This window comes from Aethalodelphis obliquidens, unplaced genomic scaffold (assembly GCF_003676395.1).
Source record: "Aethalodelphis obliquidens isolate GAN/ISIS:26980383/991018 unplaced genomic scaffold, ASM367639v1 scaffold29, whole genome shotgun sequence".
NCBI classification, from domain to species: domain Eukaryota; kingdom Metazoa; phylum Chordata; class Mammalia; order Artiodactyla; family Delphinidae; genus Aethalodelphis; species Aethalodelphis obliquidens.
Genome location: NW_020837973.1, coordinates 1,068,008 through 1,093,079, shown reverse-complemented (window position 1 = coordinate 1,093,079; position 25,072 = coordinate 1,068,008). Strand labels below are relative to the sequence as shown.

The window sequence follows — 25,072 nt, the reverse complement described above, 5'->3', positions numbered from 1 at the left end:
TGTGTGTCTGTGTGTGCGCGTGTGTGCACGCCTGCATGTGTGTGTGCGCCTGTGTGTGTGTGCATGTGTGTGTGTGCGTGTGGCTGTGGTGTGTGAGACACAGAATGACAGCGAGAGAGAAATTTGAAGTGAGCCCTTCAAGCTGGCGAAAACTGCTCTAAATAAAATATTTACCATATTTACACTCTGACTGCTCATGCGTGAGCCCCACGCACACTTGGGCAAACAGGGCCGCCCAGGCCTCACGGCCGGCTGCACAGCGGGGGACTCGCCCCCAGAGAGACCACTGCTGAGGCTGGGGGCCGGGAGAAGCCCCGGGGTGGGCGCCACGACAGCGGGGCCTTTGAAATCTCTCTCTGCAGCTGTGGACCCAGCAGCGACTCTTCCAGAGCTTCCGTTTCCTCCTTCGTAAAATGAAGATATTTAGCTAAGTGACGTCTATGTTCATGTAAGATCTTTAGAAAAGTCACACTTGCATGGGAACCTGAGAAATATACTGATAATGAAAATGAGAAGGGCTTCCCTGGTGGCGCAGTGGTTGAGAGTCCGCCTGCCGATGCAGGGGACGCGGGTTCGTGCCCCGGTCCGGGAAGATCCCACATGCCGCGGAGCGGCTGGGCCCGTGAGCCATGGCCGCTGAGCCTGCGCGTCCGGAGCCTGTGCTCCGCAGCGGGAGAGGCCACAACAGTGAGAGGCCCGCGTACCACAAAAAAAAAAAAAACGAAACAAAAAAACGAGAAGGTACATTGGATTTTTAGAAAGTGTTTGCTTCTTTTGTTTTTTTATGGAACTCAGTAAAACAAAAAGTTACAAATTAGCATCTCCCTCAGATCTTCTGCGACATGCCCCAGGTAAGATGTGCATTTTGTGCACGTGAAGTTCGCAGCCGGGGTCAGGGAAGCGCACACGTAGGCCAGCGCGTAAGTCCTTCCCAAGTCAGAACCTCCAGGCTTCCACACACAGGCAACCTCTCTCCTCCATAAAGACGTTCCTGTGAATCACTCAGAGAAGGGGGTGGAGACCCAGGCACCCAGACTAGAGGGTGGAGACCCTCTAGTCCTGTCCTGTCCCTGGAGGCCGCCTCCTGAGGCTGGGCTGCAGTAAGTCAGGATGGAGAGTGAGTGGGGACCGGGCAGAGGGAGACCTCTGCCACGTTCAGTACTGGAGGCACCAGCGGGGATGCAGCAGCGTCCTCAGAGTGGTACCCAGGCCTCAAGCAGTGGTGCATGGAGAAACTGATGAAGGAGCTCCTTCTTAGACGGTTTTCAGTGCCAGCTGAGTGACAAGGATGTCATGATTGGGACTCATTTAATAAGGAACACAGATGGATTAGTACAACCAAGATGCTGGGCTGAGAGATCCCCCATCTAAGTCAATACACGTCACCCCAAACTTAGAGAGGCCTCTGCCCAGGACACTTCCAGACGCGCTTCAGCACCGTGCGGTCCAGTGTACAAATGGACGAACTTCGGGGACGCCTTGCTTTCTCCTGTCTTCTGGTCTTCAGAAACGGCCCTCGGAATTGGCACTGCTCTGCAGGGTGGACCCCAAGCCAGGCGGGCAGCAGAAAGTCAGGCAGCATTGTCCACACCCCCCGCAGGAATGCTTTCCACATGGAATATCTTCCTCTGGGTGTCTCCCGGACCATGTGAGATATTTGGGGCAGGCCTGGGTAAGAAGCGACACTGGAGACACTTGAGAGTGTATGGGGGGGGGTGGCGGTGAGGGGTGCTGAGCCATTTGGGAAGGATGCGAAATGCAGGGTGAGGCCACACCCGTCACACCCACCGCACCCCGCCTGCACCACACCCACCCGGCCTCTCTCCTGCAGGAAACAAGTGGAGACCAAGGCAGACACCTCCGCCCCGGGAGCTACATGCATACAGGATAAAGTTGACTAGTTGTTAAAAAAAAAAAAAAAAGTCCTCTGATCCAGAAAATGCGGTCTTACTTTTGACCAATCAGCTTGGAGAAGATTAGAAAGAGCGATAATACCCAGTGTTGGCCAGGCTGCAGACAAAGGCTGCGTCTTACGCCTTCTGAGAGGAGTGCTGATTCATGACATAATCCTGGGGAGGCTGTTCTCGCCGTGCACATGTTCCGGCAGCATTCCGTAGGGCCAGTTTGTTCAAAATAAACGTTGGGTCCTACAGCTCCAGCAGGATGAAGCAGCTGGTATCGGGGCTCCCCCAATGCTGCAATCACTGTAAAGGGGCCCAAAGCGTCCGAAGTAGGCACTTGGGGGGCGGGGGACGAGGCAGCGCCGGAGCAGCACCATGCCCTCGAGGAACCAGGGAGGTGTGAAGCCTGCAGACCACGGAACAGCATCTTTAAAGCACCGAGAGGAAGACCCGCTGCCCTAAACGTCTGTACCGGTAAGAACATCCGACAGAAATCAGGGCTGATGAAACCTGGGGAAATTCTCACTACGAGAAATACTATAGGACAGTCCTTAAGACGAAGGACGATGATCCCTGATGGAAACACAGAAGTTGCAGATGAAATGAGCTACGCCTGAAAGAGCAAGTGTTAGACGTGACCACTGAACGCATAGAAATAATGTCTTGTGAGCTTATAACATGTAGAAGTAAACTATGTAAGTGAAAAGTGATGGGAGCGGGGACATTCCATTAAGCTGTTGTGTGTTCTTGCAGCCTTTGAGGTGCGGTGAAGCTCTCATTTAATGCTGCGAAAACAAGGATGCCTTGTGACTCCCAGAGAGCCATTCCAAAGACACCCCGAAATAGAACCCAAACAGCTGACAGAGGAGAACAGAGGGGACGTTTAAATACCTGATAATACCAAACAGGCAGCAAGAGTGGAGTAGAGATTAGATCAAACGGGAAACAGATAGCAAGAGGGCTAAAGCCAGCCGGGTCAGAAATCATCACGTGTGAAGAGCTGAGACCAGAGATGGTTGGACGCGTGGGTAGATGAGTAACATATAATGAAGTCTTTCGACTTACGTACCCAGCACTGGGGGGGTGTATTCATGGATGGGCGTCCACACAGCAGAAGTCCAAGCAGCCCTGAGTGGGCACAGGACGGTCCAGCGGGGCCGCGGGCAGCGAGGGGGCAGGTGCCACAGGTGACGCTGGCAGGAGGTGAGCCCTGGGCGTCACTCAGCTGGAAGGGCGCTCACGCTGGATCCACACGGGACCCGCTATAAACTCACTGGAGCCTGTCTGGCAGCCCCAACATGTCATGAGTGGCGGGGTTAGAATCGGGGCTGCGGGCCCAGAGGCAGCCTTCCTGCTCCCCTTTCTCTGCCCCCCATCGGGAGGCCCTCGGTTATCTCTCTGGCTCTTTACGCCCGTCCATCTGGGGCCCCCCGGCTCCGCTGCATGAATTTCCTCATCAGGAGCCCAAAAGGTGAGCCTTGCGTCACGTCCAAACCATGCATCGTCACCCCGGGGGGCAGCCGAGGGGCGACCCCAGAGTCTCCACTGCGACCCTGCCCTCACCAGGCTTCTAAGGTCGTGGTGACAGAGTGGGAAACTCAGGGACCCAGCTGAAAGGACTCGGCCGACGGCAGATGAGCAGGCGGCCCATTGGAAGGAGCTTCTGCCAGAGCTGGTTCTCAGCCCCTGGACCCCGGGCTTGCCGGGCTGGCGGCAAAGGCCAGGAAGTGGCAGAGACAGAAGACGTAAGGAAAGACGACCACTCTCCTCACGACGGACATTAGCGTTCCTTCAGATGATGAGCTGGGAGTGAGACAGGAGTATCTGAGGTGGGGGGTATTTAAGTATTTACGGTGGGTTTTGGGGGGCAGGGTGGAAGGGACAAGTGTGCGGGGACAGTGCTGGGACACCCACCGGGAGACCCGGCCCCCTACAGAGAGTCTGGGGTGGAGGGACAGAAGCACCCCCTGCCCCCAGGGCCCGAGTCCCCAGCGGGACATGAGCCATCCACGGCCCATCGTCCATCCAGGGTTCAGAGACCAACGCAGGCAGTTAGAGGCTATGAAGTTCGTCATGCCGTCTGGGGCCAAAGCTGCATCCCTCAGTCCATGCGGGGCCGATCTACCCCCAGGCTGGCCCCTGTCACCGTAGGGGGGCAGTGTGCAGTGTCCACACGGCCAGGAAGGCCCCGGAGGTGAGGAGGGGCCCAGGGCCGGGTCGGGGGCCGCAGGAAGGAGCAGCAAGGAGGACGTGAGCTGGGTGTCCTCTCATGGTCAGGATATTGATGGAAAGGGAGCTATGTCCCTCCTGGGCTGGGGAGGGGTCGGGAAGAAGGAGGGTGCAGGTGGCATGCCCGATCCTGCCAGGTTCTGTCCCCGGGTTGTGTGTGAGGTGAGGAGAAATGGTACCAGAGGTGTCCCGGGCAGCCCCCGCCCCGTCCACTCTGGAAGTCCAGGGCGCCCCCAGTCTCAGCGCCCGGGCTGTCTCCACGGCCGCCCGCTGCCCTCAGGGTGGCCCACCCTTCAGGACTTAGCCCCTCTCTGCCACTTCGCTGACCGCAGCCTCCGCCGGCCGGGAGGATCCCCGCGAGTTTGCAGGACCCGACGCCAGGGCGGGTGCGTTAGCTTCTCACGGGATGGTGTGTTCAGGCGACACGCGTCCGTGGAGCGCAGCCAGGAGAGTGCCGGCGTTTTCCTCGGCGTGAGCGTTTCCTCCTCTGTCTTAGTGCTGAGGTCCAGACCTGTGCTGATTACCACCTGTACCAGCAATTTCTCTTTTTACTTTTTTATAAACAATAAAAGCAAAATGAAACGTAAAACGCAGCTTTCCAACTTCCTTTCAGCAGAGGAACTGTTTCTTCAAACTAGATCCAACCAAAAGAGTCAGTCTGTACAGGAACCAAACGAAGGAGGCTCCGGCCCAAGTGGGGCGCGGTGCCAGGTCTGGTGGCCCCCCAGTAGCTTCCAAGGGAGGTGGCCGCAGGGCGCCAGGACGCCAGGGCAGAGAGGAGCAGGTCCAGGGCCGCCGCATGCTGCTGGTCCCAGCGCCAGGGATGCGATGGCCACACCTGGGAGACAACCCCGGCCCTTACAGAGCGAACCCCCCGCACCCGGCTCTGCGCCCTGCCCTCCGAGCTCCAGCCAAGCCCGGACCATCTCCCACCAACCTGCCTGTCAAATCAGGGGACATATAACAGCACAATCCAAGTAAAATGGCAATTAAATGTTGACTAGATCCCTATTTGAGTCTCCAAATGGGCCGCAGGTGCAAAGTCAGTGGCTGAGGCTGGAGCCCCCAGAGGCCGGAGCCCCCAGAGCCAGGCGAGGCAGCTGTGGCCCGGCCGTGGCCCTCTGAGGCTACATCCCGAGCACAGCTTAACCCCCGAACCTTCGGTTGGCCGCCAAGGTTCCGTGGTGCTCTGAGCAAGTCACCATCCACAGAGAACTGACTCCTCTCAGCTCTGAAGCTTCTGATTTTCCAGTTGAGGGGACTCCTACTGCCCCATCGGGTGCCCTAACTTCCCTGCCCCCCACGCCCGGGGCCACCCCGGTCCTGCCACTTGCGGACGTGCGGGTGAAGGTACTGCAGCCCTGGGTCCCTTGTCCACACCCACTGGTGGCACCGGCTCTGAGCTTCCAGACCACGTAACACCACAGCCGCCCTACCGAGAAGGTTCTATGACCTGCGTGTTACAGATGAGGGAGCGGGACCCACATAGGTGCCCAGTCCCAGCTGGTCACCAGCCCGCCGGGCCTCCAGTCCTGTCCTGACCCCAACCCAGGCGCCAAGCTCCTCCTGGCGTCTCGTCGAGGGTCTGGGCGGAGGTCCTGCTGGCTTCCCCGCCTGGTGGGATCAGGTGGATTTCCAGGCCCTCAAGAGGGGCCACGTGTGCTGTTTCTGGAGAGGGAGTCTCACCGTCGGAGGTCGGCGGGCTGGTGGGTCCGCACGCACAAACCGGTGGGGAGGCAGGGCCACGGGGTGACAGGCTGGGGCAGGCTGCCTCCCGGTGACCTGCCGAGAGGCCGGGGCAGGCTCTCTCCGCTGGAGCCTCTAAATTATGAAAGTGCCAGAAATCCCCAAAGAGGAAGGTCAAACTAAAAAGCGTAATTATTACAAAACAGGAGACAGAATTTGATGTGCGTGAAATAGTCCCAGATAGTCAGATGGTTGTGATAATTTTCAGCATTGGATCTGCCTGGTTTCCATCTTCTTTCTTTATTTCCTAAGGTCTGCTTTGTGACCGGACAACCCCAAAGGCAGGTCATCTACATGGAGATTAAGCTGTTATAAGACTAATTCATATTTTATAAGACTGCGTTTGGAGAGTGATCAGCTGAAATTTAATTGGGTTAGACGTTATCACTTTAAATTTTAAATAACTGCACAAAAATGAAATTTAAAATCTCCCCGTGTCTAATAAATTAGTACTGCAATACTGATATTAGCCTCTGAGGAACCTGGCACAGTTTAGCGTGAGGACAGAGCGTCTGCCGGGCACGAGGGCCCGGCCATCAGTCACGCAGGGCCGCCAGGGACCCAGCCTCCATCCCAGGAAACCCCACCAGCCAGACCCCCCGAGGATCAGAGTGTCAGCAGCTCGGAACTGTGAGAAACGCCTGAAGAATACGCTCAATGGTCAGCAAAGGCGAGAGCAGCCCAGCCCGTCCAGCAGGAGGCCCCACCGTCGTGTCGGGGCTCCTGGCCTGGCGAGGCCGTTTCTAGGCCAGGCCCATCACCCTCAGGTAAGGAGGTGCTTCTGGGCTAAGACACCAGGCGGCAGCTGTGCCCACGTGGAAACCCAGCCCCTCGCAGCCGTGGCCTCGCAGGAGCCTCAGCCCACCGGCCATCTCTCTGCAGTCACCTCCCTGCCGACGGCCCACTAGACTGGCCGTGCTGCTCTCCTGGCCAGAGGGAAACTTCCCCGGGGCAGCAAGTCCTGCCAGATGGCTCTGGGGGGACGTCCAAGATGAAGGACACCAGATGAGGGACCGAGGGAATCCGCAGTGGCCTCAGGGTCAAGGCCAGGGCCAGCCTGCTGCAGGGCCCTTGGTGGTTTTGTCCGCAGAATGGAGCTAAGGATTCACAGGACGTGACCCCAATCCTCCCTCCCTCTTCCCCGGGTGGGTTTGAAAGGCAGCGTCATTTCCGCATGGTCTTGGCCTCCCTGCCGCGGACCTGTCGGGGTCCCAGCGGTTAAAGGGCTGCCGGCTCTGTGGTCACAGGCCAGGGCCCAACCCGCTGGGACCCGCGCCCATGTTTATGCACCACTGCCCCCTGGTGGACAGGCCGGGCTGGCGGCGGCCACACTCAGACCCTGTCTAGCGGCCGGTCCTCAGGCTGACTGAGGGCATCCACCCCCACCCCCGGGGGCTCCCTGCACCTGCCTTTCGGGAGAAGGACCGATCTGCATTCCTCTCTCCCTGCTTTTTCTCAGGTCGCGATGACGATGTTTACAAGGCTGCTCTGGTTGTTGGTGGGAGGGGCTGCCTCTAGGGCCCAGAACTGGGAGACCCTACGGGGTGAGCAGGTGAGTCCACGGCCAGGCGCCTCGCTGAGCACCTCACCGAGTCTAAGTGAAGTTCCTTCCTCTGACCACATCCCAGAAGGCTCTCCGTGCCGTGGCTGGAGGCCTCCCCATTCCGAGCTGCCCCCCGATCCATCTCCGGGGCTGTGGGCAGCACGGCACTGCCCGTCGGGGAAAGGCCGACTCTGGGATGGCTCTGGGGTCTTCCTTCACCCTGTCTGTAAACTACTAAACCACAAAAGGTTTTCTTCTTTAAGTTTGTCACAGTGAAATTAATACCCATTTCAGGGAAAACTCTCAAGGATTATAGCATAAGGTAGCGCTCCGATGCTGCAGGCTTTCAGGGGGTGGAGGGCAAACACGACCAAAGTGACAATCTGGAGTTGAAGAGCGTCCCACATAGAGAATCAGGTGTTTATCTCTGTCTTCCTGACTCCTGAGCTGTAAAACGAGCAGACGCTAAGAAGGGGCTTCCTCGGGTAACGGGGAGGCGGGCGCGAGGGGTCCCGGGGGCCAGGGCGCTCTGGGGACGGGGGGTCCCGGGGGCCAGGGCCCTCTGGGGACGGGAGCTCCCCCCACGCAGTGACCAGCCTTCTCTGTCCCCGGCCCCTCCAGCGCTGCCCACCCCCCGACGTGCAGACGTGTTCTCAGAGGAGACACCTGCGCCCCGCCGCTCTGACACCTGTTCTCAGTCCAGGTCCTCCTGCCCCAGCTCGCTGTCTGTTCCTGAAACACCTTTGCTGGCACGTGTCCCTCCCTCCCAGACTCGGGGGCACCCCCGCGCCCCCAGCTGCAGGGAGAGGCCTTCGGCTGTGCACAGGTGAGCAGCTGGAGGGGTCCCCACGCGGACAGTCTGACCTCAAAGCCAGGCCCCCTGCCCCCCACTTCTCTCGGGTCCACTCTCACTGGCATGGGACGCTTGGCCTTGGCGCCCTGTCCACTCGTAGCCTCAACGAAGCCAGTCCTCGACCCCTAAGGAGAGATGAGAGGCAATGTGACCCTCAAGAAGTCAGGGTGCGCTGTCCCCCAAGGACGGGCTCCCGTCCAAGGCTGGCAGTCCTGGCCCTCAGGCCCAGCGGACACGGCGACCCAGGACCTCCAAGACCCCGGCAGACAGACGCGGCCGCCTCGGTTGGGGGCTGGCCTGTGCAGAGATGCCCCCGCACGTCCTGCCCGCCACGTGCTGTCCCGCCCGCCGCCAGAAGCTCGAGGGACCGAGCCCCGGTGGGCAGCCACCGAGCCCCGAGGAGAGACGGCTGTGCAGGGGCCGGGACCCGAGTCAGAGGGGGAGCTGCTCAGGGACCCACCAGAGTCAGAGAGGGAGCTGCTCAGGGACCCAGCGCCCACCCCGCAGCCCTGCCCTCCATCAACCACCCGGTCAGCATCCCCTTCACGGCCGCGGCCAGCGGGGACAGTCCCGCCACGCAGGTGACCGTGCGGCTGTCACGCCTCTGCCACCTGCCCCTCCTCAGCGCTGGGCTCCAAGCCTGTGAGTTGGCCCTCGCCCAGGCCTGGGGGGAGGGAGCCCCCGCGGGGGGCTTCATCCCTCCCCGTCGAGGGCCGAGCGCCAGGCGGGCCGTGCTTTTTCGTTGATGTTGAGCGCTCTGTACAGCCCCCCGCCCGCCCCCGGCCCTGAGGCCGCTCTGGGGCTGCCTCTCACACCCCATCCCCTTGGCCACCTCTCCGTTCCGGGTCATCCAATCCCGCCTCTTCCAGGCCCGACCCACAACCAAGCGGTCATTTCCAAAGGCCCAGGCGTCGCCCGTCCTCACTGGGTGTCCCTCCTTTACGAGGGAGCGGTGTGGCCCTCCGCTTCCGGGATGGTGGGGTGGCCGTACTTCCCTGTCCTGCTCAGTGCAGCTGGGGACCCTGGATGCGCCGCACGAACGAAGGCCAGGAGACTCTGCGAGGGGAGGGGAGCCGGGCGCTCAGCCCCCGGAGGAACGGCACGGAGTTCCGGGCGGCCTCTTCGCCTCCGGGGCCCCGACACAGAGCTGAACAGCGAGATGGCGCAGCCCACATGCCAGCACAGACCTGGCCGGGGCAAGACTCCCACCTGCCCAGCTGCAGGGCACACGCCCCAACAGGGGCTCGGAGAGCACGGGGACCGCAGCTCGCTCATAACACGCGCACAACGCCACCCGGAGTGACCCCGGGAAGAGCTGCTCCGAGAGACGCGCTCGAAAACTGGCGGTCGGTGGAAGCGGAGGTCTAACGCTTGCTGGGTGACCCACAGGGAGTCCGGGACAAAGAGACTAGGGGAAGAAAAACAGCGCAAAACGGCAGCATCCGCTGACGTCAGTCCGGGTTCACGGAGGACGGCTCTCCCTGAGGAGTGCGGTGGCCACTTAGAGCCGGGGACAGAGCGCCGTCTGGGAAAATAGTCCTGCTGGTGTTACCAAAAGTCGGGTCCAGCTGCTGGTGCTCGAAAGCCAGTACTCGAGAGGCAGGTTTGAGGAAAGGAAAGTTTGCTTTATTTCTGAGGCCAGCAACCAGGGGAGAGGGTGGACTCATGTCCAAAGGCCACCTCCCCACCGACAACCAGGGGGCAAGAGATTTTATAGACGGAGGGCAGGGGCTACGTGCAGAAACAGCACAGTCAGCTCTGACAGCCGTCTTGAAATTGGTCATCGGTGGTCTGACCGGCAGCCTCTTGATTGTTTTAAGTACATTTAGTCTTCAGTCCCAGGGTCAGTTTGTTCCCATTTCCTTGAGACCAGTTTGCATAACTGTGGCAGCTTATGTCACGGCTACAGGCTGACCATCATGTAGCTAACTTCGTCCACCTGGTGGGGTTTCAGTACCTATAGGACAGCTCACAGGATAGGGCTCAGAATATTCTCTCTAGCCCTCGAGGAGGAACTAAAGGTCCTTGACTTTCACTGACAAAACTACTATTGTTTTGTCCCGTCCGTTTCTCTCTGCTTCTGCACTTTCTCACTTCTCTGATTATGTTTCTTCTTTGACTAAAGTTTTTCTGCACGAGGCAGGTGGAGGACATGGCAGGGAGGTCTGTCCTGGGGAGCCCCATAGGGTCCTGCTCCCTTTCACCGGGTACCCCCTCCCCGAACACTTGGGCTCCCTCCTCAGGTCCGCTGGGCAGGTGACACCCCCACCTCCTTCCTGCAGACCACGGCCATGCCCACCCATCTGCAAGACTGCAGTCCCTTCTGGCAGCACTCCCCACCTGCAGCCTCCCATCTGCCCTCCAAACCGGGGCAGCGCCTCCGGACCCACCCCACCTGTGTAGTAGGTGTCCGAGGGTCCTGCTTTTTCTCCTTTTTCGGAAGGAGCGCCTGAGTAAGGGGTTCCCCCAGAATCAGGCCCTGCATTTTCCCTCTGGGCTGTGCTGAGAATTGACTGTGGTTTCAGCCTGGACCGGCCCTGCACGTCACGGGAGGGAGGGGCCGGGCTCGCCCTCGGGATGATGTCACCAGGACCCCTGCCCCGCCCGGGTGGGGCTCCGGGGTTCGCCCGCAGGCGCAGCTCGCTGTCTGTGGGAGCAGCTGCCCCCCGGCACTCATTTTGGAGGCTGGGTCAGGACGTAGGGGTTTTGAGGATGGGGTCTGAGGACGCAGGTCAGGACGGTGAAACTGGGACGTCATGCATGACCACAGCTGCACCGGGTTTTGTGAGTACCGGGAAGCCGAAGCTGCACGTGCATTTCTTCTCTGTAATCTCCAGCCCATTATGTCGGTATTTGTCCCCATGGAAATTCTTTCATGGAAGCAGAATAGTTAGGGTCAAAAATTTCAAAGTACACAACGGATAGTAGAGATCACCCAAATCTCATTCCGAATGGCTTGCTGGTGTTAGAGAAGCTCCTTCAAATGAGTTCTACCTACTACAGAGCCGGCCAATATTCCACGGCAATAAATACCGACCCATATCTATTTTTACGATGTAAATGTTTTATTACTTCAGTGATGGTGAACTGAGGGAATCGTTCTAAACCTGATTGTGTGACGGCAGCCAGAGGGTCCCTTGAGCACACGCGTGTGGCAAGTTTGCCGTGACGGCAGCCACTCTGTGACCACCACTGAAAAGACCCAGCCAAGCTCTCCACCTGCTGACTGCTCCTCTCTCCATTCAGATTCTGTTTCATAAACTAAGTGCACAGAGCGTTAGCAAAAGGAGCAGAAACAGTAAGCTGAGATATGGGAGGAGGAGGGAAAGAGACTGTTACCCCAGGACTGGAGAAATGACCCCAGACACCACTGTGAACTCTAATGTTGCTGTATTGTAGGGGACAGAACTAAAAGGACCTCCTTTTTTCTTTTTTATAATTGAAGCATAGTTGGTTTACAATGTTGTGTTTCAGGTGTACAGCAAGATGATTCAGTTATACGTACACATTTTCATATTCTTTTCCATTATTATTTATTATAGGATATTGAGTATAGTTCCCTGTGCTATACAGTAGTATACCTTGTTGTTTATCTACTTTATATAGTGTGTATATTTTAATCCCGTACTCCTAATTTATCCCCTCCCTTTGGTAACCGTAAGTTTGTTTTCTACATCTGTGAGTCTATTTGTTTTGTAAATAAGTTCATTTGTGTCATATTTTAGATTCCATATATGAGTAATATCATATACCTGTCCTTCTCTGTCTGACTTACTTCACTTAGTATGAAAATCTCTAGGTCCATCCATGTTGCTGCAAATGGCATTACTCCATTCTTTTTTATGGCTGAGTAGTATTCCACTGTAACCATGTACCACTTCTTTATCCGTTCGTCTGTCGATGGACACTTACGTTGCTTCCATGTCTTGGCTATTGTGAACAGTGCTGCTATGACCCATATCATTTCTAATGGCTTCATACTATCTACATATAAAGAAAAGACCCTCACTCACCAGGCCCATATGTTTGTGTAATTTGCTGAGTGTAAAATGAACATCCCTGCATGTACCTTTTCCACACTTGACATCGACACCTTAGGTCAGCCGTCCCCAACTTTTTGGCACCACGGACCGGTTTCATGGAAGACAAATTGTCCACGGACATGTGCGGGGGGGGGGGGGTTTGAGATGATCCAAGCACATTACGTTTATAGTGCACTTTATTTCTATTATTACTACATTGTAACATACAATGAAATAATTACACAGCCCACCATAATGCAGAATCCGTGGGAGCCTGAGACTTTTCATTTGCCACTCACTGATAGGGCTTTGATATGAGTCTGCAAGCAGTCGATTATGGTCTCTGTGCAGTCACACCTCTCTGCTAATGAGAATCTGTATTTGCAGCCGCTCCCCAGCTCTAGCATCACCGCCTCAGCTCCCCCTCAGATCAGGAATTGGATTCTCACAAGAATCACGCAAGCTAGGTCCCTCGCGTGTGCAGTTCACAGGAGGGTTCGCGCCTACGAGAACCGAACGCCGTCAGCCTCACAGGAGGTGGAGCTCAGGCAGTAATGCAAGCCACGGGGAGCGGCTCTAAGTACAGAGGAAGCTTCACTTGCCTGCTGCTCACCTCCTGCTGTGCGGCCCGGTTCCTAAACGGCCATGGGCCGGTACCGGTCTGTGGCCCAGGGGTCGGGGACCCCTGCCTTAGGACCTTCCCATTCTGGTGCACAACTCAGCTACCCTGGGCACGAGCAGCCGAGCCCCCTAGGTCTGGCCCTGTATCAGGTATCCGGGGTCTGTCTGTACACGCACGTGCGCTGGCCCTCTGTTATTTCTTTTACAGAGTGTCTGTTATGCCTTTTCCCATTTTCCCTCAAAATTGGGTGTCTTTCATACTGACCTGTATTTTGGTTTATTAGGAATTTTTTAAATCTTATGATCTGCCATTATTTTCCCCAGTTTTCAAATGACTTTTTTGATTTGAAGAAAAATCAACTTGTACCATATTAGAGGAAAAGAGAATGAAAAAATTAATCCTTTCATGTAAAGGAGAAAGGGAAGCATGGGAGAGCTGGGACAAATGGGACAGAATGAGATGGTGGATTTAAATCTAAAGACGTCAGCTGTTACACTAAGTAGAAATGGACTAAAATGTCCAATTAGGAGATGAAGGACTTTAAACTTGGTAAGAAATCTAAGTATATTTGGTATACAATATACCAAGTACCAATATATTAGAGAGTATATTGCAGACATAATATTTGGAGATACAATAAAAACATGAAGACACATTAATGGTGAAGAAGAAAGGACTAAGAAAATTAACGTGCAAATACTAAGCAAATGAAGCAGGTGTGGCCCCATAAGGCACAGGCAGAGCAGACTCAAAGGCAGATGGCTTGTTAGAGACAGAACAGTGAACAGGCGAGCCACAGAAACTAACAGCAGAGCCTCATGCAGCTCTTTAAACAGGGCGCCAAGCGGAGAACACTGGGAGGTGCGCAGACCCCCGGTGGGTGTGAGACTTCAACACGCCTCTGGCGCACTGCACCCCCGCTCCTCGTGAGCAGATGTGAGACACTTCCAGAAACCAGCGGAGACCTGGAGACTCCTTCCATCCCCACCCGCTCCACCCACGGGACCCCCAGGACCCCCGACCTCCTTCTCCTCCCGCCCTGCCCCCACCTCGCAGACCTGCTTTGCACAGCCAGCCCCCAAGTCCACTACCTGAGGTCTTGGGCCTGCAGCTCCGGCTCCACGAGAGCCTCAGTGAGCATGCCCTGCGCTCGGGGCCGCACCCCCTCCGCGTCAGCCGGCTCAGGCCGAGGGGCCCCCGCCTCCCCTGCCGCGGGCTGGCTGAGGCCCAGGCGTGGCTCTGAGTTCTCCACATCCAGTGCTCCTCTGCCAGTGTATGTCACGTTGGTCGTGCCCAGGATTCCTGACTGTTAGAGCCACTTACCACGTCCAGCTTCCAGGGTTGAAGGTGAGATGCCGGACGCCCTTCCGGTAACTCTGCCACTATGGTCATCTCTCCTTTCATCTGGAAGCTGTAACGGTCTTGTCCTCTCTAGCCTCCATAAAGTTTAAGTTTCATCAACTTAGTTTTTATAACCAGAATGCACCCAGTTGTGTCTCTTCTCACCAGTTTTGCTGAGCACCTGGTGTGCCCTGTTATCTGTGGGTTCTCCCTCAGCTCAGGAATCTTCTCTGGTGTAGGTGTCGCTTCCCCGCGCCCCCCATGCATCGCTTTTTCCTCCTGGAATTCCCATCACCCCACCAAGCCTCCATTCTCTTCCCGCATAATATTCATTTTTATTTTTGTTATAATACATTATAATCACTACTGTTTTAAATACACAAATTGTACTTGATTTGGACCATATGTGACTGTTAACACCTTCAAATAGGTACTTAACTTCTTGGGATTTAAGACACGAGACGGAGCCCGAGGATCAGATGGACAGAAAGAGTGACAGCAGATGAGTGATGGGGCTGGAGCTGGGCCGGAGCCCGAGCCCCCGAGCAGCCACGTCCCCCCTGCCCCTGGCCCCCGGATTCTTCCAGCCCCCGCTGTGGTCCCGCGGGTAGAAGGAGCATGTGGCGGGGGCCCGGGAGGGGACGCCACCTTAAGCCGCAGCCCTAAGTGAACCTGTGTGACAGAAACAGCTGTGCACAGCATCCTAGAGAACAACACCTTTATTCGGCACTAGAGACAGAGTCCGTGCCACCGAGCTGCCCACGCGGCCCTAGTGGCAGGACTGCCGGAACTGCAGGCCACAGTAGCCACACGTCCCCGTCTTCGTTTCTTTGTCCTGGAAAATTCAAAGGGAAAGATCTCCTATTTCCGTACTCTACGTCAATCTAGAGACAGGTAGACCTCAGACGCTAAAAGCAGACACTGGAAACACACAGCCAACCAGGGGCGCCCACGGAGCTCCGGGGTCACTGCTGACGCAGGACGTGGCTGTGCCGGAGGCCCTGGGTCCAGCCCGCTCCACCCAGACTCGCTGGGATGCAGGCTCCCTGCCCTGGAACACACGGCTCGGTCCCCGTCCCCCTCCCGGCCCTCCAGCAGGGGCCTGGAAGGGCTGGAGGGTGGGGCGCGGAGCAGAGGCCCACCCCTCAGGGGTGGGGTCCAGCCCGGACACAGCAGCAGGGGCGGCGGTGGGTCCTGCCCTGTCGCTACACCACGTGCACCTGAGCTTTATCCCCAGGCATCCTTCTCTGCTCTAACAGCCAGTGTACTGTTCTCCTTCTCAAAGGCTCTGTGCGTGTAGTTATCAACAAAGTAAACGATCACACAGGCACCGACACGAGGGTTCCCTGTAGGGTTCCCTACAAGTCTGAGGGAAAGCAGTGCTGGTGACACTAAGGGCGCTGCACACACGGCACAGTCAAAGCTGCCCTGGACACGCCCTTTGTCCAGCCCCTGTCGTATGGTCTGTGGGCAAGGCCGAGTGGGAGAGGGTGAGGCCAGCGGGGTGAGGACAGGACAGAAGGACGGGGGTCCGGGGACGGATGGCACGTTACCAGGTTTATGTACACTTTGGGGTGGCCCAGGGCCCCCCCCGCGCCGTCACACGATATCACTCGACTCCCAACTTCGCTCACAGGCTGCTCTGCTATCAGGTCGATGGCAAAGTTCTCATTCACCTGGAAAAAGACAGACGGGAGAAGCTCGTACAGACAAGCACAAACACTGGACGCTCTCATGGAATTTAAATCAACGTAGACCGCCCCCCACATACACGCACACACTGCCGGCAAAGGCACGTTCTGTACCGTTTCATTCAAATATTATCAGTGCAGATCCTCAAAATACACAAGTCGTTCCATACGTGTACACACGCCTTTAGCTTTCCATTTGGATAGAATTTCAAACTCACAGAAAAGCTGCAAGAATTACAACAGTGCAAAGAATTCTCCTTTGTCTCTACCTGGATTCCCCTGTTAACATCCCGCCCCACGTGCAGCGTCCTGTTCTCTCCTGGCCCTGCCCCACCCTCCCTCTCACACCTGCACAAGGACACACACGCACACACATGCTCTTCTACTCTATCTGCTGGAAAAGACCAGAAGCAGCAGCCGACCCGGGGCCAGGAGCCACGCTGTCTCCATGACCACTTCCCTCTGGGGACCAGGCTCTGAACTAACAGCTGGTTCGGGGTCCCGAGCAGGAAACGTACAGATGAGGCTGAGCCACGTTGCGACGGAGGGAAAGGCAGCCTCGGACTACAAGGGCTGCTCCACGTGGGACACTGGAGCGACGACGGCACCATAACCACGAAGCACGGAAACACAAGATGCCTGACCCCGCGCTTCCACGGAGATGCGCTAAATCCACTGCCTTCCTTACTGGAAGGAATCAACTCATGACTTTCAAGCTGGTAAATGCAGGGAGAGAGCAACGCATTGCTCCTCCTTCCTCGGGGAGCCAGCTTCTCTCGGTGCAGGTACTCAGCTGGGAGGCACAGAATGTCGTCTGAGCTGAGGAAGCTGGAGATGCTCACCCACAGCAGCCAGAACTGGAACCAGAACCGGAACCGCCACGCATGGCCCGGCAGAAGCCCAACGTTACGGGCAGCGGCTGGACCTACAAAGACCCCAACCTGATCTGATGGGGCTGCGGGATTCCACCCCAGCTGACACACTCAGGGTGCAAAACAGCAAGATCATCTCGAAGGTCCCCATCTCTGGGGGCCAAAGCGTCCACGGGGTTGGAACTCGGTAACAGAGGACAAACACGGGCAGCGGTGGGGCCCGCTCTCCCCCTTCCAGACTCCTCTGCGGACAAGCACGCAGACGAGACACTCGGGGTGTAAACGCTGCCCGAGGTCACTGTGATTCTGGCTCCGTGAGTAACCGCAGTATCTGCTCATCACGATGGTGAGAAGCGCTGTGCTCCGTCAGGCCCAGAGGACCAAGGCCACGTGGCTCCCCGCTCTGGCACACAGAACCCCACGTGCACCCAGAGGGGCCCGAGGCTGCAGTGAAGAGAAGAGAACAAGGATCGATCTTCACAAACACGGCGAGAGAGGCCCTTAGTTTAGTACAATTTGAGCCCAATCCACTTGCACCCAGGAGCACCGACCGCGGAGCAGAGCCCGCCCACCCGCTGCCACCGAGACACCCAGCGGTGCTGACGTCCTGAGCCCGCAGAGCGGGGGTGACACTCCTGCTTTTGGAAAGCTGTGTCGGCTAGACATGATGCCATCCCAAAGCTTTCCCTGGGATTCCTATTTCCGGAAAGGGAGCAGGGAGTGAGGAAGTGCAGCCCCCTCGGAACACACGTGGCTGTGTTGTCCCCACTGCTGTCCAGGCCCGGGGGCCCCGCGCCCCGAAAACGGAGCCCCACAGGGTCCACCCGACCGACAAACACGGCACAACAGCCATGCTAACCAACTTCCGGGCCCAGCACCACCTCCGCCTGAGGATGCCGCGGGCGCCCGTCACTCACGGGCAAGAAACGTCGGCTTTTAATTCCACGTGTGTAACCGCGAAGTAACAAAAATACTTCCATCGCCGCAGAGGAACAGGAGGTCGGCTGGGCCCTTAGCCCCTCCAGTGACACAGGACCACTGCAGGCCGACGGCTGCCCCACCCTGGGGGCGGCGGCTGGGCCCCCTTCTGCATGAGCATCTCCTCTCCACAAGGCCAGCCCTAGGCCAAGGGCCGTGGGTTCCAGGGCAGGCTCGCTGCAGCCACACGCGGATGCTTCCCACCTTTCCTGCGAAGGCGGGTCAACCGCCCAGCTTCCTGCTCTCCTCGCTCCTCAGACTAAGAGCACGTTCAGCTTATTTCTTAAAATTCACCCAAATGAAACTGTAGAGACGGTAAGATCCATGGATACGAGACACCACGCACCTGTCCAAACCCACAGAACGTACGACCCCAAGCGTGAACCTACCACATAAACCTAAACCACTTGAGGACTTGAGTTAACACAACGTACCAGTACTCAGCAAGTGTGCAACCCTGTCGCTTCTCACAAAGGCAGCGCACCCAGGCAAGAGGAGAATAACAGGGACGCTGTGGAGGGGAAGGGATACAGGAGCTCCTACTCTGTGCAACTTTTCAGCATGCCTAAAGGTCTTTTGAAACAACAGTCTCTTGGAAACCGAAAAAATTTCAAATACTACTGAACGCCAAACTTTTGTCCAAGAATGAAAGCCGGAGAGACCTGCTGCGCATCTTACATGAGCACGGGCCCCTGGACGCCCACGATCTCGGACAGGAAAAGGCCCCAGACATCCCAAGCGGGGAGGGGTCAAGGGTTGCAGCCGGCTCAGGACTGTGGTGAGCTGACGGTCTGAGCGAGGCGACATCACCAGCACTGCCCCCTCCATTCACACGTTACTGGCCTCACGAACTCTGGAATGTCTGGTTCGGTGTTTAAGTTGCTCCCTGAGGTCTGTCCCCAGCGAGGGCAATCAGAAACCAGAAGCCACGGTAGAATTCCCAGGAGAGAGGAGTGTGACAGGCTGAGATGGAAAGCCGGGGGCAGGGTCGACCCCAGGGCTTCAGGACGCACCTGCTGGAACTGCTCCATCCAGGGGGCCAGACTCCTCACCCCACAACACCCTCAAAGTGGCAAGTAGGAAACCAGACCCTGGGGATGGACAACGTAACCAAGGTCAAAGGGAGGGGAGATGCGACTTAGGGACAGCTGAGGGTGGCAGGAAGAATCAACAGGCTGCCTGAAGGGGAGAAGTGACGCCAGGTGACTGCTGGGGAGGGGTGCAGGGAGGCCTGAGCCAGGGCAGTGAGGACTCCCTCTGAAGTGGCAGGCACGGGAGAGAGGAAGTGGGGAGAACGCAGGCCACCGAGGCGAAAGGATTCCAGTGTCCAGTGGTTGCACTGGTGTTTCAGACCCACTCAGGGAAGACCCACCCACGTGCTGTCTTCAGAAGTCCCTGAGAGAACCAGCCTGATCTATACGCTGTGAACCACGGAAAACATACTCCAAAAAGCGACTGAAAGAGTAATTTTAAAACATTGATGTGACTCTGCTTTAACCTGAGAGTCTGGCAAGTATAAGGCACAGAAGTGAAAGAAAAGATCACACCCATTTACACGTAAGCGAAAACTATACGCACAAGATGTCGTGTTACATGTCTCAGGGGGAAAAAACAAAACAGAACTAGACATGTTTAACATGCAGAAGAAATGGAGAATTCCAGAGATTCTAAAGTGCTCACAATTTGGGGAGAATTTACTTAAATTTTACAGATTAGTATTTATTTCTTCTTCGTTATAAAAAGTTTTAGAAAGCTCACCTCTCTTTTGCTAGACCTTTCACTCACCTCTTTCTGACGACCTACAAATCGAACTTTCCTGTAGTCTTTATCGCCATAAACCTGAAAAGAAAAAGACCGTATGGGATTTTTTACGGCCCGATGCTGTATCTTATACCAATCATAAACGTTTCAGGAAAAGTGTTTTCTTAACGTTCCGGCCATTCACGGTCACACACACCAGGAGTCCGTGTAGTTGCATTTTTCAGCAGGATTCCTAACGGGACATCAGGCAGGAGTCTGAACTGGAAGTAGCAAAAGGTAGGGAAGAAGCAGAGGAGAGCAGTCCTGGCGGAGGGGGACACCCGCCTTCGACCTCAGAGGCCCCGGAGCTCCCCTCCTCTCTGAACCTGCTCCGTGGCCTTTTCTAACAACACAGGTACTCACTCCCTCATCTTTGGGCTGCGGACCATAGCCTAACGCCGTGTTTGCATTTCATAACTCGACAGCGGACCCTCGAGTTACTACAATGTGGTATTCAACATTGCGCAAACACGAGGAGATCGAACGCACAGAACTGCTCATTTCTGACTCCACCGGAGTGCTCCCCACAGTAACCAAGGGGCTACCCCGGGATAACAGTCTTGGATCCGAGTTCGCTGCGAGGATGAGGCCACAGTGGCTGCAGACAGCCCCTCGGTACCCCTGCGGGTAGTGGGCCCGGGGCCCCGGACGAAGGGGGAGACCGAGGACGGGACCGCAGGCGCTGGGTCTGGGGCGTCTGGGGCACTGGGGGACTGGACTGCGGGTACGGGGCTCGGGGCCCCGAGGGACTGGACCGTGGGACCCGGGTGCTGGGCCGGGGGAAGAGGAGGGACCGGGGTGCTGGGCGACTGGACCACGGGCACTGAGCTTGGGGCACCGGGGCGCTGGACCCCGGGGACACGGGGGCCGAGCCGGGGCTCCGCCCACCTGGGCGCCCCGAGGGGGAGGGCGCTCTCCGCGCCGCAGGCGTTACCTGGCCGGTGTGCGTGACCTTCTCCCCGGCCGGCGAAGTCTGCACCCCGAAGCACCTGGCGGCCCCGGGCAGGCTCCGCGCCGCCGCCCCTCCCCGGCCCAGCACCCTGAGGAAAGTCACCGCCGCCGCCATCTTTCAGGCTGACCTTCGACCCCGCGCACCGACGCGCCGAGCGCCGACGCATGCGCACGGCGTCCGCAGGGACCCCCCCCCCCCCCCCCCCCCGCGCACACACCCCCTCGGCCCGGATTTACCTCGCCCGGTGAGGCGCGCACGCGCGGTGCGGTCAGGCAGGTGCGGCCGGCTGGTGCAGCTGCGGGCGGGGGCTCAGCCCGGATAAGGGGGGACGCTCCGCGCAACCTCAGCACTTAGTGATGCTCCACTTACCAGGGGCAGGGCAGGGGAGGATGGAAACGGAAGATGCAGTGCTTACCTTCGATGGTAACGGATAATCACGGGGAGTTACATGTTGAATGTTGTGAATGTTGGAGATGAGTCCTTGCTTAGAGGAAACTGGAAGTACATCATGTTGGACAGAGCGCATTTCTTTGTGGTTCTGGGGTTTCTGCAGCAGAGCCCAATGAAACTGCCAGTAAAGCGCAGCCGATGGCATCCCTCATGCAGGTTAGACCCGAAAGGCCCGCTGCTCTGGAGCACACCTCGCGGTCCCGGCCCTGCTTCTCTCCTGCCCCTCATGGCCTCCTCCAAACGGCCTGTGCAGAGACCCGTCGGGATGGTCAGCTCACGGCCAGCCCCCGATGGGCGAGGGCGGTGGGCACAGGGAGCAGTCCCAGAGCTGGGGTGGAGTCGCGCATCCCACTGCCCAGGAGCTGAGGGCACTCACAGCCTGGACTCCAGGGCGGTGTGGCGATGAGAGGCGATAGTGCCCAGAATACCTCCCGGATCGGAAAGGTGTCCACGGACGCATGCTCAGAGGCAGGCCCGAGCTCACCTGGGCAGGGGCCACAGCTTGCAGCCGGGTCAGGGGTGCGCGTGCGGTGCCAGGGCGGCGCGCAGGTGCACCCCGTGTGCAGCTCACCTTCGTGTGCGTGGAAAGTAGTTGTGTCCACGCAGACACAGCCTGGAAAGACATGCGTGGCGATTTCACTGTGGAATCTGGGCAGTGGGTACGTACGTGGGTGTTCGCCATCAGTGTCTTTTAACTTTTCTCTGTGTTTTAAAGTATGTTGGAGGAAATAAATTTAACTGCAGTCATTTAGAACCAGGGCCTATTTCCATGCGTTCCCCTGAGCCTCGCCACATTTCTCCCAGGATGTCCACTTAATACAAACATGAGGTTTTTCTAGATTTTGTTTTGACATTGATATTTATCAGCTTTTTAAAAAGTCTACTTGGTTGTGACTTCTTTTTCATTCAAAATACCTACTTTTGTTCCCATTTTTCATCCCTTCCCCGCCCCCGGGAGCGCCCCCCAAACCTTAGCCGCCCGGTGGCCCACAGGGCTGGGGCAGTCCCGGGAGGAGGGCGCAGGGTCCCGGGAGTGGGGGGCGGGCTGGGTATGCAGGGGACCGGGGAGGGGAAAGGCAAGCAGCCGGGGAGGAACCCGGCGCTCCGCGACTCCCGCACCCACGTGGCTCCGCCTCTGCGCCCAGCCCCGAGGGGACCGCCACGTGACCCTGCTGCCATCTTCCTTCCTGGCGGACACTCCGGGCGACGGTATCTCCGCCCCACTGCGCAGGCGCTGCCGAGGGCGCAGGCGCAGGGGCTGGCGAGGCGGGCTGCGGGCGGGCCCGGACTCACTCTTTCCAGGTGGGGGTCGTGGGGTGTTCCGGGGGTCCCGAGGGGTAGGGGAGGCGGCGGGGGTTCCGGGCTCAGGAAGGGCGCGTTCTGGGGACCCCTGGCCTCGGCTTGCCCGGGTGGGACGCGGGCGGAGGTCACTGCGGTGGGAAGCGGCCGCACGGGTGATCCCTTCTAGCCGGGCACCGTTCCGGACCTCGTGCCCTCTGCTCCAGCCCGCGGCCCGGCCGCCACGGGGTCACGTGGACGCGGGCCTCGTCTGGCCCCGGCGGCCGGGTGGGGGTCTCGGCGCCGGGCGGAGACACGGTGCCGCTCGCCGCTCTCGTGCCCTGCCGGGGGTCGCGCAGATTCCCGGACCCGCGGCCTGTGTCCCGAGGTCAGGGACGTGGGGAAGGAGGTTTTCTCGGGGGCAGGAGCCACTGGCAGCTGTGACAACTTTTCCTCTTTCTCCCTAGATCCAGCCGCGACATGGCCACCGCTTTTCTAAGGAAAGTGGTTTCCGCCGTGGGCCCCCTGCTGCACCTGGGTGGCCTCCCGCTCTCCTCTCTCGCGCCGTGCCACCCGCGCGCCTGCCGTCAGGTCGGTGCGCCCCCCAGCCCGGCGGCCGCGCTCCTCTCCGCGCGCCTGGTACTCGGCCTGCAGCAGCCAGCCCTGGGCTTCAAGACCAAGGGCGTCCTCAAGAAGCGGTGCAAGGGCTGCTACCTGGTCAAGAGGCGCGGGCGTTGGTTCGTCTACTGCAAGACCAACCCGAAGCACAAGCAGAGACAAATGTAGCCCTCGGGCTGGGAAATCCCTGCCCGGGAGACGGTGCTGCCTCGTCGAAAGGAAAATAACAAGTAGCCTCCGTTCTGCTGACCTTCGGGTGTTGTGGACTCTGCGGCCTGCGTCTCTCCTCCTTGTGGCTCAGGATCCAGCCAAGCCTGAGACCCACCTGGGAACGTGTCCTTCTCAGCTCCTGCGCAACCTGTGTTTGCGCTCGGGCAGAGGACCGAACATCGGAGGGAGGGAAAGCTGGCTTTATCCCACGTCAGAATGCAGGTTCTTTAGAACACCACCTGTGCGTCGGCTCTTTCTCGGCCCTGTCTCTGCGTTCAGCCACACTGCTGCTTCCCTGTGGATTCAGACACGTGTTCTCAACATTCCCATCTCCAGGATAAGCAGGGAAGGCCGTGATAGCAGTCTTTAAGTCAAGAGAAATTTAACTTGTTTATACATATATAAAGGTATTTTGGGCATTGATTAAATATGTTTGTCATCCTTAGTCTGAGACTTGAGAAGTGTGTGCGCACACGTGTGTCCATGGGTGCAGTGTGCATGCATGTGTGAACTGTGTGCAGTGTATGCATGGGTGCAGTGTGTGTGTGCGTGCACACGTGTGTGTGCAGTGGGTATGAGCTGCTGCTGTGGACTCTGCAGACTGTGACCTGGAGCCAGTGGTACGCAGTGTCCTGGTGTCGCCTGTCACGGGGTCACAGCCTGATGAGTTTTTGAATCATCCTTCTCTCCTGGGCTTATCAGCCTCTGTTTGATCTAAGATAAGAGCATGACCAAACCCCTTGCAGCTCATCTACTTCCCGATACCTGGATGGCCCAGCATTTAGAGCCCCGAGATTGCAGCACAACAGAAAAGTCGGTTTAGGTCAGAAGGCAGCAAATTACAATCCACAGGCCAGATCCAGCCTGCAGCCCATTTTTGTAAATAAAGCTTTATTGGAAAACAGCCATGCCATTCATTTATGCTTTGTTAAACCTACAGCAGCCAAAGTAGTAGCTGAGTAGTTATATCAGAGACCTTATGACCTGGAAAACCTAACATATTTACTATTGGGGCTGTATTTTCAGGAAAAGAGTGCCAGTCCCCTGTTTAGATCATTAAATAAGTTTTGTATCCTAGGATTTGACTTCACTATGACACAACCTACCAGAAACATTTCATGTTTTCTCTATTATCCATATAGTGAGAGAGATCTTTGTATATACTGGCCAGGAACGAATAGAATCTGAGATTTAAATACTATTTATAATAGCACCAAAACCATGATATATTTAAATAGCAAGATTAGGCACATTCTGTATACTTAGAATTGTAAAACGCTTGGAGAATTCAAATAAAATCTAAAAATATTGACATTAGAATATTACTGTCAGTTCCATCCAAATGGGTCTACAGACTCAATGTAATCCCGATTTTTATACGGTTTTGTACAAAAGGCCATGGTTCTTCAAAATTTTGTATGGAAAGGTAAAGCAAGTAAATAACCAAAAGAATTTTGAAAATGAAGACCTGGAGGACGCACACTCCCTGATTTCAAGGCTCACCGTACATAAAACCACAGCAGTGAAGACGGTGTAGAACCTGCGAACGTGTACACACATAGCCCAATAGGACCCAGCCGAGTGCTCAGAAATGGACCCACACATATGTGCCTAAATGATTTTCGAAACAGGATTAAAGGCAATTCAATGTAGAAGGGATAGTCTTTTTTACACATGATTCTAGAAGACTGGATTTCCAGATACACAGAAGAAACTCCACACCTTTCACCTTATACAAAGCTTAACTAAAAATAGACCATAGGCCTAAATGTAAAGCCCAATACTATAAAAGCATGGGAGGAATTACATGTGAATTTGGGTTATGCAAAGACATTACACCAAATGCGTGATCCATGAGAGAAAACACTGTTAGATTAGCTCTCATCAAGGTTACTATCTCCTGCTCTTCAGAAGACACTGTTAAGTAAATGAAAAGACAGGGCAAAAACTAGGAGAAAATATCTGC

General features: G+C 56.9%; 3 protein-coding genes across 5 annotated transcripts; 2 read left to right on the top strand and 1 right to left on the bottom strand.

The window, feature by feature from the left end:
• The first annotated feature begins 1,111 nt into the window (after window positions 1-1,111).
• Window positions 1,112-8,627, top strand: LOC113630248 (uncharacterized). 2 transcript variants are annotated; one of them, XM_027125459.1, is made up of 2 exons: window positions 1,112-2,375; window positions 3,468-8,627. In XM_027125459.1, the coding sequence occupies exon 2, from the start codon at window positions 4,200-4,202 to the stop codon at window positions 5,109-5,111; it is 912 nt and encodes a 303-aa protein (XP_026981260.1). In that variant the 5' UTR covers window positions 1,112-2,375; window positions 3,468-4,199; the 3' UTR covers window positions 5,112-8,627. The 2 variants fall into 2 exon arrangements, with proteins under 2 accessions (XP_026981260.1, XP_026981259.1); XM_027125458.1 differs by having other exon boundaries at window positions 1,137-3,730; window positions 3,931-8,627.
• Window positions 8,628-14,958: 6,331 nt separating this feature from the next.
• Window positions 14,959-20,705, bottom strand: NDUFS6 (NADH:ubiquinone oxidoreductase subunit S6). Its single transcript, XM_027125457.1, has 4 exons — window positions 20,533-20,705; window positions 19,584-19,637; window positions 15,811-15,933; window positions 14,959-15,092 (listed from the first exon to the last, which is right to left on the bottom strand). The coding sequence occupies exons 1-4, from the start codon at window positions 20,662-20,664 to the stop codon at window positions 15,027-15,029; spliced, it is 375 nt and encodes a 124-aa protein (XP_026981258.1). The 5' UTR covers window positions 20,665-20,705; the 3' UTR covers window positions 14,959-15,026.
• A 103-nt stretch (window positions 20,706-20,808) lies between these two features.
• On the top strand, window positions 20,809-23,914 carry MRPL36 (mitochondrial ribosomal protein L36). Of its 2 annotated transcripts, none has more exons than XM_027125456.1 (2): window positions 20,809-20,826; window positions 22,746-23,914. In XM_027125456.1, the coding sequence occupies exon 2, from the start codon at window positions 22,759-22,761 to the stop codon at window positions 23,062-23,064; it is 306 nt and encodes a 101-aa protein (XP_026981257.1). In that variant the 5' UTR covers window positions 20,809-20,826; window positions 22,746-22,758; the 3' UTR covers window positions 23,065-23,914. The 2 variants fall into 2 exon arrangements, with proteins under 2 accessions (XP_026981257.1, XP_026981256.1); XM_027125455.1 differs by lacking the exon at window positions 20,809-20,826 and adding an exon at window positions 22,178-22,302.
• The last annotated feature ends 1,158 nt before the right edge of the window (window positions 23,915-25,072 follow it).

Excerpts from the sequence above, each read along its gene's own strand:
- LOC113630248 (XM_027125459.1), top strand. The coding sequence starts at position 4,200 with ATGTCCCTCCTGGGCTGGGGAGGGGTCGGGAAGAAGGAGGGTGCAGGT.
- MRPL36 (XM_027125456.1), top strand. The coding sequence starts at position 22,759 with ATGGCCACCGCTTTTCTAAGGAAAGTGGTTTCCGCCGTGGGCCCCCTG.
- NDUFS6 (XM_027125457.1), bottom strand. The coding sequence starts at position 20,664 with ATGGCGGCGGCGGTGACTTTCCTCAGGGTGCTGGGCCGGGGAGGGGCG. Across the intron at positions 19,638-20,532 it reads AGGTCACGCACACCGGCCAG|GTTTATGGCGATAAAGACTA; the intron begins GTAACGCCTGCG and ends TTTTCTTTTCAG. Across the intron at positions 15,093-15,810 it reads CCAAAGTGTACATAAACCTG|GACAAAGAAACGAAGACGGG; the intron begins GTAACGTGCCAT and ends TGAATTTTCCAG.